The 14,045-nt window shown below is 36.0% G+C and overlaps 1 protein-coding gene across 1 annotated transcript in view; it reads left to right on the forward strand.

Annotated features, from left to right (window-relative positions):
- LOC150102106 (protein lifeguard 4-like) overlaps positions 1 to 14,045 on the forward strand; it is a 127,071-nt gene that overhangs the window by 31,562 nt on the left and 81,464 nt on the right. The window contains exon 4 of the mRNA XM_090400505.1: positions 2,683 to 2,788. Coding sequence (XP_090256631.1) covers positions 2,683 to 2,788 — 106 coding nt within the window. The remainder of the gene's footprint in view (positions 1 to 2,682; positions 2,789 to 14,045) is intronic.

Raw genomic sequence — 14,045 nt, forward strand, 5'->3', positions numbered from 1 at the left:
TGAAAAGTGACATCACAGTTATACTCATTGGTCATTATTGTTTGTGAGTCAGTTATTACTCTTGCTGTTTTTTCAGAATTTACACAAGTCTTTTTTGTATCTGATCTGCAATTTTTTGATGTATCATCTCTTCTCATGAAAAGTTTGCCATCTTTGATCCAGAGATATTTGTAATGTACTTCTTTACATTTCTTGGCAATAAACAGTAGATGTTTTAGGTTTCCAGACAAGTGCTCATTTAGATATGTTTCTATCCTTAAATTTGTCACATATATCAGTTGTGCTTAGTGTGTATTTGATATTTTTGTTTCCATCCAGCCATTTTTCTCTGATGGGCATTGCTCTGTTTTTCTGCCCACTAAGAACATGATGCCCCCCTGAATTTCAGTTTTTTATCACTCATCACCCCCAGATCTTTTTTTGTCTCCCCTAATTCCTCCAGTACAGCTCCTCCAATCAAGTATGCAGCCTCCCATCGATGTATCCCAAACTTCAAGACTTTACATTTTGCTGCATTAAACCAACACCCCTATTTATTTGCCCATCTGACGTGTTTATTCAGATCCTCTTGCAGGGCTGCCATATTTGCACTATTACTACTAACAAATTAACTAACATTACTAATTCTGTTGAGAGGCATTTACAGGGTGGACACTGGGGAGTTCTTTCACTTGGTGGAGCAGCAGGAAGGAGCAATGACAAGGGGCCTCATCCCTGGAAGTTATGAAAGGAAGGTGAGGAGTGGTTTCTTTGTATGGAGGGTGGTTGAACCGTAGAATGCATTGCCTGATGGAGTGGTGAGAGCACGAACGGTCAATGAGTGGTATGAAGACTGTGTTTTCTAGAATGGGCTTCCCACGATGAGAGTGGTGAGAGCAAGAATGGTCAGAGAGTTCGAGTGGTATGATAGACTGTGTTTCCTAGGAAGGACCTCCAGTGATGAGTCTCTTGACACTATGGAGGCCTGAATAATAATAATAATGATGATCACGATGATCACGATCACAACTGAATATACCCAAACAATACTCTCTGATACCTATCAGACAGCCAATCCTGAATCCAGTTGACTAATCTGACATCTAAACCCATGTGCTGTAACTTAAATATCAGCTTATCATGTGCACCCTGTCAAATGTGTTTGCAAAATCCAAAAGAAGTGGCAGTGTATGCCTTTCCCTCATCAACTGCCCTTGTCACTTTATTATAAAAGGCAATCATATTACTTAAGCAAGAGCATCCCTTAACAAATCCATGTTGACTATCACAGATAACGTTACCCTCATCTGCTTAACACTGTATATAGTACCCTCACTAATTTTTCCAAGTCCTATAATTAGACACTTCCAGTCTGTTACTGCCCTTATGCAATGGCACTATCTTACCTTCCCTCCATTCCTTGGGTACCCTTCCCATAGCCAGACTTTCATTGAAACGCAAGGTCAAAGGAGCTGTCAGTTCTTTAGCACATTCTCTCAAAACCCATGGTGAAATACCATCCAGTCCCACTGCTTTACTGATTTCCAGTGCACTCAGTATTTGGAATACACTCTCCTCTTGCACCTCTAAATCTCGAACCTGCCCTACCCCTCTAGTATTAAAACCTTCTTTTCCAGGACAAAATACTCCAATAAAGTACTCATTGAACAACTCCACTATGTCCTTTGCATCAGTCGCTCATATAGTTAATCTTTATGTTATGTGCAGTATTCTTTGCTATTTCATGGATATTTTCACGTGGCTCATAAGGAACACCAACAATTTCCAGGCTTCAGATAATTGCCTGTTGATTCAGATCATTCACTGTTTCGTGAATTTTTTTAAGCTCTCTGCACAGCTCCATATTTGCATTATTTGCATTTTATTGTTCAGTGTTCTTTGTTTTAAGTTCCTTAACTTTGTGTCAGGCCAGCAACGATAGTCAAAAAGTCATCTATTTTGTTTGAGGTATATTCTGTTGAACTTCTTAAGTCGTTGACATCTTTTTTTATTCTTTCGTCATCCCCATTAAATCTGTAATGCATATATTGTCCACTGGGAGAAGTTGCTGGTGAACGTTAACTAGCACTGGAATGGCATCCATTGTCAAACAAAGAGTTGGAACACTGAGCAGGTCTTTGTTGTTTGTCAAATATGCATGAAGCACATTTCCAGTGTTGTTTTCTGTCTTTAGAGAGCTTTTTAAATCGGCTTTCGCTGAGATCAGCATAATAAAAATGATAACTAGTTTTGCATTTATCCTCACGCTTCATAACAAATGTAATGTCAATGCATGAGTATTGACATTACATTATGTCTTTTTCACAAACTTTGCAGTGGACTGCTATTATGTTTGATAGATTTTAGTGTTAAAGTTAATCCTATTCTTTGTTCTAGGTACTGACCTTCTGTATACTAGTCCAATGGTAACAGTTGACTAACAGCAGGTTGAATAAGCAATTTTTTAAACTGCTTGCAGAGGTTAACTTTCATAGAGCTGAGTGTTACATTACCTGGTAGAACACGTTACAGGCTACACTTCAGGAATTACTATAATACATTTTTTTAAATAAGATAACTAATTAAAACGTTTACTATGGAGCACTGTTTCACATTACTATTAGGCACTTTGTGTGTGTGTTTTAAATTCGTTTGTGTGCTGGTTTACTTTTAGTTATATTTATTACTTTTATTTTATTTCAGTGACTGGATGATTACTGTAGCATGCTTTCTTTCAATAATCCTACTTCTGGTTCTCATGATCAAAAGAAGAGAGACCCCATTGAATTACATCCTTCTGGCCCTTTTTGTGAGTGTTATTTTATTTATTTGCAATACGTAATTATTCTGTTTCAGTTGTAATATTCTGAATGAAAACTTTGCTTCTCGTAAACAAATAAGATCACTTGAAACATCTGAAATTATTTAGTAATTTCTGTAGGTAGTTTTTTGTATTGAGATTACATTGTAATATAAAGAGTTTATTAAAAATAAACAATTAAAAAAATGCGACAAGTTTCATGCATCATAAGACTTGCGTCATTAGGGGTAATGGTACATAAAAGTTTTACACAACAAAAGCTGTTTTTTTATAACTTCACAACTGTTAAACAAACTGATAAACCAGAATACAAATGATATATTCGTTACTGTATGCATGTTGGAATATTGCTAGTTGTCACATTCTGAGGTTCACGTGTTCTATATCCTAGGTCCGTGGCAGTTAAATTTTTGATGAAAGCAGACCACATTTGATGTAAAATCAAGCCTTGATTTTTATTGCACTGTGCAGGGATCCTAATCATTTGTGCAGCTTCTTTAAATTTTCTTGTGAAACAGTTATTATCAATATATAATATTTTTGTTATCAGAGTACTTGATGGCCAGTGGTGGTTGTGTGGAATGCTAAACCTGATTTATGCTCCCTTCTGGTTTCAATGTCTTTTACATGTTCATAGCAAAAATCTCATAGATGCCTATGAGAATTTTGCTATGAATATGTAATTTTTTCATGAGATTTTTTTCATGGGGTGATGTGGCTGTTTTGGTGGATGTAAGAATCTTGATATTTTTTGTAAATAAAAATGTAAAATAAAGGATGCAAATTTTAGAAAAATGAGCAACCTATCAGAGGATTCCGATACCTATTCATCCTTAGACATGGATCCCACATACCATGCATATAATAAAAGCAATGAGTTGATCAAAAAGTTACCTAATTGACCAGAAAAATTAAAAACACCTTTATCATCAAAACATCCATTGGTCCCAAGAATTTATTGAGCACCAGAAATTCAAAAAAGATATTCTGTTACGACCAATTGTAGATGGGAGAGAGTTGTCGACCTCAAACTTAGCAAAATATCTGACAAACATGATAACACCACACATAAGAAAAACAAAATCATTTGTAAAGAATAGTGTGCATTTCATTGAAAAGGTAAAAGATATAAATATAGAACCTTCAGACATTTTAGCAAGTTTCGATATAGTCAGTCTCTTTACCAATGTACCCAGAAATGACAGTGGATCTACTTGGAAACCTTTTCCCACTGGACACTGTAGGACTATTCAAACACTGTATGGAAAACACTTTTTTTCATTTTTCAAGGCTAATATTGGGAACAAAAAGGACTTGCCATGGTTCCCACTCCCCCACCCCTTCTCCAGCTTTAGCCAACCTGTTTATGGAAAATTTCGAAACAGATGCATTAAAAACCTATCAGAAAAGACCAAACGTTTGGCTACATTATGCCATTGATATTTTCGTCATTGGGTCGGGAACAGCAGATGAGCTGATCGCTTTCAAAGATTATCTAAACAACCTGTATCCTAATATAAAATTCACTTTTGAACTAGAACAGCACAAAAAAGTACCTTTCCTTGATATCCTTGTTGAAGTAAACAAAAAGCAAAAAAAAAGTTATCCTTCTCCACATACAGAAAAGAGACAGGGCATACAATATATCTTGCACACCAGTTAAAAGAAATGAAGAATTATGCTACCTGACACAGAACCTCTCACTTAATGGTTTTGAACCCAAGATGATAAAAAAAAATTTTAATACAGCTCCTGCAACTCTCTTACTTAAACTGGATTTCAAGAATGCAATCATGCTGCCATTCATCAAAAATGTCACAGACAAAGTGGCTATGTTGTTCTGCCAGTATACAACATAAAAGTGGCTTTTTTTTACCTTTATACAAAAAATATCAAGATTCCTACATCCACCAAAACCTCCACATCACCATGAAAAAACCACACATCTATGAGATTCATCTTTTGCGGCAATTGCTATGTAGGCCAGACAGGAAAGTCGGGAGAGATTCACATGTCTGAACATGTAAAAGGTGTTGAAAAAAGAAATGGGCACAAATCAGGTTTAGCATTCCACATAACCACTGCTGGCTATCAAGTACTATGGAAACAAACGAAGTTGCTATATATTGATAATAACTGTTTCACAAGAAAATTTAAAGAAGCCCCACAAATGCTAAGGATCCCTACACAGTGCAATAAAAATCAAGGCTTGATTTTACATCAAGACATAGGATATAGCATACTTGAACCTCAGAATGTGACAACTATCAATGTTCCAACATGCATACAGTAACGAATATATCATTTGTGTCATCGATCTTGTGTTGGTTAGTTGTAAAAGTTGCTAATTGATCCATTTATGTTGGTTAGTTGGATCTATTCTTATTTCTTTAAATTCCGTTTTTATTTTGTTAGATGCTGATTGATACTGATCCGAATATAAGGAAATTTATATTATACTGTGCCACCTTATATTCAGATTAGTCTATATAATACAGAGGAATCAATCATCAACTAACTTTTGCAATCTCACTTTATACAGACCGAGGTTAATATTATCATTTAAGGCTTCCGCAAGGTCCTATAAACTTTATGAGCGGTGCAATGAAAGAGAATCAGGCAAACACCAAATTGGAATCAATAAAACAAAACATTTAATGCAGGGTTACATAACTTGTACATTAAGTATAACTTTGAAAACACGATAATGCAAATCAACTTAGTTCAAATGCTCATCACAAACATAAAACATTAGGCATCAGACATCCAGCTGTTCACACAGTTCAATGTTAGAGAATCTTATAGTAAATATTTTTAAAGTAGAATTCTCTCTTAGTCAACAAACACTTAATTCAATTATGAGGCAGTTATCACTTCAAGGGGGAAACACTTTAAAGCTCCATACTTCGGCTAATTTTAGTAGAATGCCACAGTTAATGTTAAGATATATCGGGCGGAGCTAACTCTTATTTCTTCACGCTGAAATATAAAAAAATGGACTGCTCTTACTGGGTTACATCCTTTGCACATTGGATTCACTATAGCCACACTTAAAACTGAAGTTAACTATCACTTTGAAGTAACACTATTCAAAAGGAATCTTCACTATATAACTGAAATATTAAACATAGAGCTTCACAAGGCTTGACGTACTCGTTTCAGGTAATCTACTTATTCCTTATTTTCTTCTACGCATTAATTTCAGCTTTGCACTATTCTTCTTGAAAACAATTGGAATTCGACGTAATATTAGAATTCTGTAGAAAAGCTAAGAAATGCCAAGAAGCATACCAACTGTAGAAAAGCTAAGAAATGCCAAGAAGCATACCAATAAAACAACCTAAAAGTCTTCCATGATACTGTAAGAGAAATTACAAAGGAATTCTCAGCAAAAGCAGTAACAATGATGAACAACAAGATGACTGAAACCGGGAATATTGAATATATAAGAAAAATCTGGTCAAACCATTTTAAGACTATCTTCCACCAAGGAAACAAAACTACAATGCCAACAATAGAAGAAAATAATGATCACCCAAAAATTTTACAAGAAGAAGTTAGATATGCAATAAAACAGATGAAACACAATAAAGCACCAGGCATTGATACCATCCCTGCTGAACTGTGGTCATATGGAGGCAGCATATCAGTAGAATATTTAACAACCTTATTCAATAAAATACTACAAACAGGAGAGATCCCAGATGATTGGAGAACTGGAAAGATCATCCCAATATACAAGAAAGGAGACAAAAGAGACTGCAGAAATTACAGACCAATCAATTTACTCCCTCACACCTATAAAATATTCATAAGAATTATACAAAATAGATTAAAAAACACCTACGAAGAAATGATAGGCATAGAACAAGCTGGTTTCCGAGGAAACTATTCAACAATAGACCAAATTTTCACATTGCACCAACTAGCAGAACTCAGCTGGGAAGACCATAAAGAACTATATTGTTGTTTTGTGGACTTTAAACAAGCTTTCGATAACATCAACAGAGAAATCCTTCTCAAAATTCTACTAGAAAAAGCAATAGACAAATATATAATACAGTTTCTGATAAAATATTACTCTAAGACAAATGCAATAATTAAAAAGGACACACTCACAACAGAACCCATAGAGATCCAAAAAGGAGTAATGCAAGGATGCCCATTATCCCCATGCCTATTCAACATATATCTAGAAGAAGTTGTAAAGAAAGCAATAGACAATGAGCCTGGAATCAATTTCAATGGTTTAAACATAAATAATATCAAATATGCAGATGATCTCGTCCTTCTTGCAAGAACCCCAAATGAACTACAAAAGTTGATCAACAAGCTAAACGAAACCTGTAAAACATATGACATGACAATAAATATCATCATCATCATCATCAAATTCCTGCCATGTACCCTCAAGGGGTGTACAGGATATGACAGTACTACATGAAAAAATTACATCATTACTAACTTCCTATCTACAATTTTCCTCCAAATCAGTCTGTTACTTGTCAAGACTCCAACATTATCAGATCTTATATTTCTATCGTCTAAGGCACTTTGTACCGTATCAATCCACCTATATCTTGGTCTTCCTCTGGGTCGTTTTCCTGCCAACCTGGCAGAGAACACTTGTTTTGCTAATCTTTCCTCTCCAATTCTATTTAAGTGACCATACCATCTTAGATTAGCTCTGCTAACGCATTCCTGGATGCTGACAATGTCAAGTTCTTTCCTAATATCCTCATTTTTAATATGATATTGCCATTGATGCCATCTGTTCACGCCTCTAATCTTTCTCAGGACTCTCATATCTGCGGTCTCTAGTCTTTGGTCAAGTGTTATACTTCTGACCCAGCTCTCAGATCCATAAGTTAAAATTGGTTTGAACACAGTCTTGTATACAGTTAATTTAGTGTTCCGACTAATTTCTTTCTTATTCCATATGAATTTATTCAATTGACTTCCCACCATACCAGCTTTGCTGATTCTGTTGTCTATTTCTATATTTAGTTTACCAACTTCAGTAAAAATTGTGCCTAAGTAGCTGAAATGTTTTACTTGTTCCACAGGTTCTCCATTCACAACACAGTTGACATTTTCAATGATTCTGCCTATTTTCATTGTCTTTGTCTTTTTATTGCTGACCTTCATACCATATCTATTACAACAGCTATTCAATTTAGTCAGAGAATCTTGCAGACTTGTAGCGGATTTATTTAGAAGTATAACATCATCCGCATAAAGCAAAGAGCTGACATTAACGTCTCCAATTTTGATATCAGGTTTAATACCACATTCCTTCATAATGTGATCCATATAGATAATGAATAACAGAGGGGATAATGTACATCCTTGTCTCACACCAGATTTAACATTAAACCATCTTCCTGTACTTCCTTCAATTCTAACTGCTGACTCACAACTCAAATAAAGACTAAGTATTGCTTGATATAATGCCCCATTGACACCATATAACTGCAGCGTATTGAATAGCTTCTCTCTTGGCACCTTGTCATATGCCTTTTCCAAATCGACAAAACTTAAATACAGATCTTTGTTATATTCCCATGCTTTCTCGACTATTTGTCGTAAAGTGAAGATCTGATCCTGACAGCCTCTATTTGGCCTGAATCCAGCTTGTTCTTCACCAAGCTTTTCTTCCACAATTCTTCTCAACCGTTTCTCAAGTATACTTGCATAGATCGTGCCAGGAACACTCAGTAGGGAAATACCTCTGTAATTCTCACATTCAGTTTTATTTCCCTTTTTATATATGGGTACTATGAGAGCTCTACTCCAATCATCGGGAATTCGTCCCTCTGTCCAGGCTTTCTGAAATGTGCAGTGCAGCCACTGTAAGACTCTTATACCACCATACTTCAGCATTTCTGGTCGAATATCATCTACTCCTGCTGCCTTTCCACATTTCAAGCCTTTGATGGCTTTTTCTACTTCAAGTATGGATATGTATTCCTGACTGCATGCTTGGTCAGTGTTTTTTATCACTGTGCTGTCATCACTGCTTGTTTCATTTAGCAGTTTTTCAAAGTAATTACTCCATACTTCAAGGATATCTTTTTCTCCTGTTTTCATTTCACCTTTATCATCTCTAATTCCTTTTACAGCACTCTTTCCTCCATTCCTAAGCTTCTTCAACAACCTCCAGAATATTTTGTCACCTTCTTGATATTTATTTTCTATATTCTTGCCAAAGTCCTCCCATGACTTTTGTTTAGCTAGTTTTACACACTGTTTAGCTTTCTTACATTTGTCTCTGTATTCTGTAAGAGTAAAAGCTGACTTATTTGCCAGGAACTTTTGATATGCTTTCTTCTTTTCCTTCACTGCCTCTTTAACTTCCTGTGTCCACCAGGGAGTTCTGATTTTTTTTATCTTTGCACACAACCTCACCACATGCCTCTCTGGCAGAATCAATCAATGTTTCCTTCAGAGTTTGCCACTGAATCTCCAAGGTTTGATTCCTGTTCTCAAACTCTTTCATTTTCTTTTCAATAATATTTCTGTATTTTAGTCTACAGTTTACATCTGAGAGCTGCTCAACATTTATTCGCTTTAAAACTTTCTTACATGTTATTCTTTTCAATATGAAATTCAATTTTATCCTGCTCAAGACTAAATAGTGATCACTTCCAATTTCAAATCCTCTGTACACTCTGGTGTCCTGCACCAGGGAGAAAACATCACTATCAACAATAACATAGTCAATGAGACTTTTCTTATTCCTAGCCTCTTCTCTCCATGTGAATTTGTGCACATTTTTATGTTGGAACATGGTGTTAGTAATAACCAGTCCATGTCCTGAGCAGAAATCCAACAGATATTTGCCATTATTATTAGCTTTGCTCTTTTCTCCAAATTTTCCCAAAATATTTTTGTATGTCTCACAATCATTTCCTACTCTACTATTTAGATCCCCAACAAGGACCAACTTTTCCTTTTTCATTGTGTCAGTTGCTTTTTCTAAAGCGTCAAAAAATTCCTCCACTTCTACCTTAGTAGAGCCTTCTGTGGGACCATAGGCACAAATAAGTCTCATTGTCCAGTTCCCCATTCTCATATTTGCCCACATTACTCTACTTGAGACTGACTGCCATTCAAGAAGATTAGCCTCGTATTTTGTGTTGAATACTATGGCTACTCCTTCTTTTCCTTGATTGTTATTGCCTGAATATAACATTTTGTATTTATTGCTCAGAAAGATCTCACCAGTTTTGGTCTTTTTTGTTTCAGTCACCCCTATTATGTCGATCTGGTACTTATCTAATTCCTCAGCTAGCTCCATTTCTTTGCCATTCAGGCTTCTTACATTGATAGTACCGATCTTTAACTCTGGTGATGTTGAGTTGGGGTTTGTTTTCAGATTTGTTCCAGTAGCTGACTTTTCGCTGTTCGCCCTGGTTCCCTTGCGAAAACAACGGGGTCCTTGTTTAACCGGGCGACGCCCCAGCCGGCATGAAATTTTGTCATGTTGTACCATCATTTTTTATTTTGGTTTAACCAATAAGAATACAATTTGGTCGGCTAAATCCCAAATTGCCAGCCCATCCTCGTTCGTTCAGTATCAAAGTAGATACCCAACAGGGTGCACCACGAGAAGGTGAGGATTGGACATTAGGTCAGAAGCCCTGGTCGGTTCTCCGCATTCCTTTAAAGGCTATGTGGAGGTCTCCTCTCAGTTATACAGCTTTGACCCTTAAGCACCCCTTACATAAATATACAAAGATATAGACATACATATAGACAATAAATATACAAAGACAAAAGTGATGAAAATAGGGAGGAACAGAACTACCATCTCAGCCCCCCTAAACGGAGAACAATTAGAACAAGTAGACAACTTCATATACATTGAATCAAAACTAACAGAAACAATAGATGAACTCAAAACAATCAAACACAGAATAAAGATAGGATGGACCACCATGGGAAAATTACAGAAAATCTGGAAAACAAACAAGATATCTAAACAAGCCAAAATCAAATTATATGAAGAATTAATTATACCAACAGTCATCTATGGAGCAGAAGCGTGGACAGTTAAAAAAAGAGAGGAGAAAAAACTGCTGGCATTTGAAATGAAATGCTTAAGAAAAATAAATAGAACAAGTTGGATAGAAAAGAAAACAAACATCACAGTCAGACAAGAACTATTGTATAAAAAAACAATAATAGAAAAAATTAGAAAACAACAACTGAAATGGTTTGGACACACTGTACACATGGATGCAGACAGACTTCCTAACCAATACTTTTCCAACTGAAAAAAGAAGACCTGGAAGACCAAGAATTACCAGACTGAAATTAATAAAGAACATCTCGGGATGCAGAACATATAAGGAACTTTTTCGAACAGCAAGGAATAGAGAAGACTGGAAGATCCTGCTCAAGAGAAGACTCAACGCATCTTAGATGGAAGAGAAGAAGAAGTAGAAATATTCCTAATTGCCTGTTAATTTCCCGGTCCCTACTTAATTTATTTATGGCATTTCCAAATTCCCGTTACTTCACTCCGTGCTGTCCTGAATGCCTCTCCCCTCTCTTTACTGTCGTTTTTCCATTAAAATCATTCATTCTTCCTGCCAAAATTCAGTTCTAGCCAGTCCAGCTCATATCAACTCCTTCTCCCTTCGAATACCGTAGCTCACGCTCCAACATGCTATCTAAAATTAATCCCTTTCCTTGACAACAGCCAATCAAATCTAATCAGAAGAATTACATAAAATCACTCTTACATACAGAAACAAAATAAAAGGATATTTTACAATTCATATAATATACATTTAAATTTACATACATACAGTTTCTTATAATAAATTTTACAGAATAAACTAAATAAAAAGAATGACATGTTTATATAGATTCTTTTCATTATTATTACATATTCTAAGATTAAATAATAACAAACCAAACGCTAAGCATTTATATGAATAATATAAGGGGTGCTTAAGGGTCAAAGCTGTATAACTGAGAAGAGACCTCCACATAGCCTTTAAAGGAATGTGGAGAACCAACCAGGGCTTCTGACCTTATGTCCAATTCTCACCTTCTCGTGGTGCATCCTGTTGGGTATCTACTTAGATACTGAACGGACAAGGATGGGCTGGCAATTTGGGATTTAGCCGAACAAATTGTATTCTTATTGGTTAAACCAAAATAAAAAATGATGGTACGACATGACAAAATTTCTTGCCGTCTGGGGCATCGCCCGGTTAAACAAGACCCCCCCCCCCCCCGTTGTTTTTGCCAGGGAACCAGGGCAAACAGCGAAAAGTCAGCTACTGGAACAAATCTGAAAACAAACCCCAACTCAACATCACCAGAGTTAAAGATCGGTACTATCAACATAAGAAGCCTGAATTACAAAGAAATGGAGCTATCTGAGGAATTAGATAAGTACCAGATCGACATAGTAGGGGTGACTGAAACAAAAAAGACCAAAACTAGTGAGATCTTTCTGAGCAATAAATACAAAATGTTATATTCAGGCAATGACAATCAAAGAAAAGAAGGAGTAGCCATAGTATTCAACACAAAATATGAGGCTAATCTTCTTGAATGGCAGTCTGTCTCAAATAGAGTAATGTGGGCAAATATGAGAATGGGGAACTGGACAATGAGACTTATTTGTGCCTGGTACCACAGAAGGTTCTACTAAGGTAGAAGTGGGGGAATTTTTTGAGGCTTTAGAAAAAGCAACTGACACAATGAAAAAGGAAAAGTTGGTCCTTGTTGGGGATCTAAATAGTAGAGTAGGAAATGATTGTGAGACATACAAAAATATTTTGGGAAAATGGAGAAAAGAGCAAAGCTAATAATAATGGCAAATATCTGTTGGATTTCTGCTCAGAACATGGACTGGTTATTACTAACACCATGTTCCAACATAAAAATGTGCACAAATTCACATGGAGAGAAGTGGCAAGGAATAAGAAAAGTCTCATTGACTGTTATTGTTGATAGTGATGTTTTCTCCATAGTGCAGGACACCAGAGTGTACAGAGGATTTGAAATTGGAAGTGATCACTATTTAGTCTTAGCAGGATAAAATTGAATTTCATATTGAAAAGAATAACATGTAAGAAAGTTTTAAAGCGAATAAATGTTGAGCAGCTCTCAGATGTAAACTGTAGACTAAAATACAGAAATATTATTGAAAAGAAAATGAAAGAGTTTGAGAACAGGAATCAAACCTTGGAGATTCAGTGGCAAACTCTGAAGAAAACATTGATTGATTCTGCCAGATAGGCATGTGGTGAGGTTGTCTGCAAGGGTAAAAAAAATCAGAACTCCCTGGTGGACACAGGAAGTTAAAGAGGCAGTGAAGGAAAAGAAGAAAGCATATCAAAAGTTCCTGGCAAATAAGTCAGCATGTGCTATTAGAAAATACAGAGACGAATGCTAAACACTGTGTTAAATTAGCTAAACAAAAGTCATGGGTGGACTTTGGCAAGAATATAGAATATAAATATCAAGAAGGTGGCAAAATATTCTGGAGGTTGTTGAAGAAGCTTAGGAGTGGAGGAAAGAGTGCTATAAAAGGAGTTAAAGATGATAAAGGTGACATGAAAATGGGAGAAAAAGATATCCTTGAAGTATGGAGTAATTACTTTGAAAAACTGCTAAATGAAACAAGCAATGATGACAGCACAGTGGTAAAAAACACTGACCAGACATGCAGTCAAGAATACATATCCATACATGAAGAAGAAAAAGCCATCAAAGGCTTGAAATGTGGAAAGGCAGCAGGAGTAGATGATATTCGACCGGAAATGCTGAAGTATGGTGGTATAAGAGTCTTACAGTGGCTGCACTTCATAGTTCAGAAAGCCTGGACAGAGGGATGAATTCCCGATAATTGGAGTAGAGCTCTCATAGTACCCATATATAAAAAGGGAAATAAAACTGAATGTGAGAATTACAGAGGTATTTCCCTACTGAGTGTTCCTGGCAAGATCTATGCAAGTATACTTGAGAAACGGTTGAGAAGAATTGTGGCAGAAAAGCTTGGTGAAGAATAAGCTGAATTCAGGCCAAATAGAGGCTGTCAGGATCAGATCTTCACTTTACAACAAATAGTCGAGAAAGCATGGGAATATAACAGAGATCTGTATTTAAGTTTTATCGATTTGGAAAAGGCCTATGACAAGGTGCCAAGAGAGAAGCTATTCAATACGCTACAGTTTTATGGTGTCAATGTAGCATTATATCAAGCAATACTTAGTCTTTA

Source organism: Typopeltis vanoorti, chromosome 11 (genome assembly GCF_054136105.1).
Source record: "Typopeltis vanoorti isolate ZY-2024b chromosome 11, IOZ_Tvanoo_1.0, whole genome shotgun sequence".
Taxonomy (NCBI): Eukaryota; Metazoa; Arthropoda; class Arachnida; order Uropygi; family Thelyphonidae; genus Typopeltis; species Typopeltis vanoorti.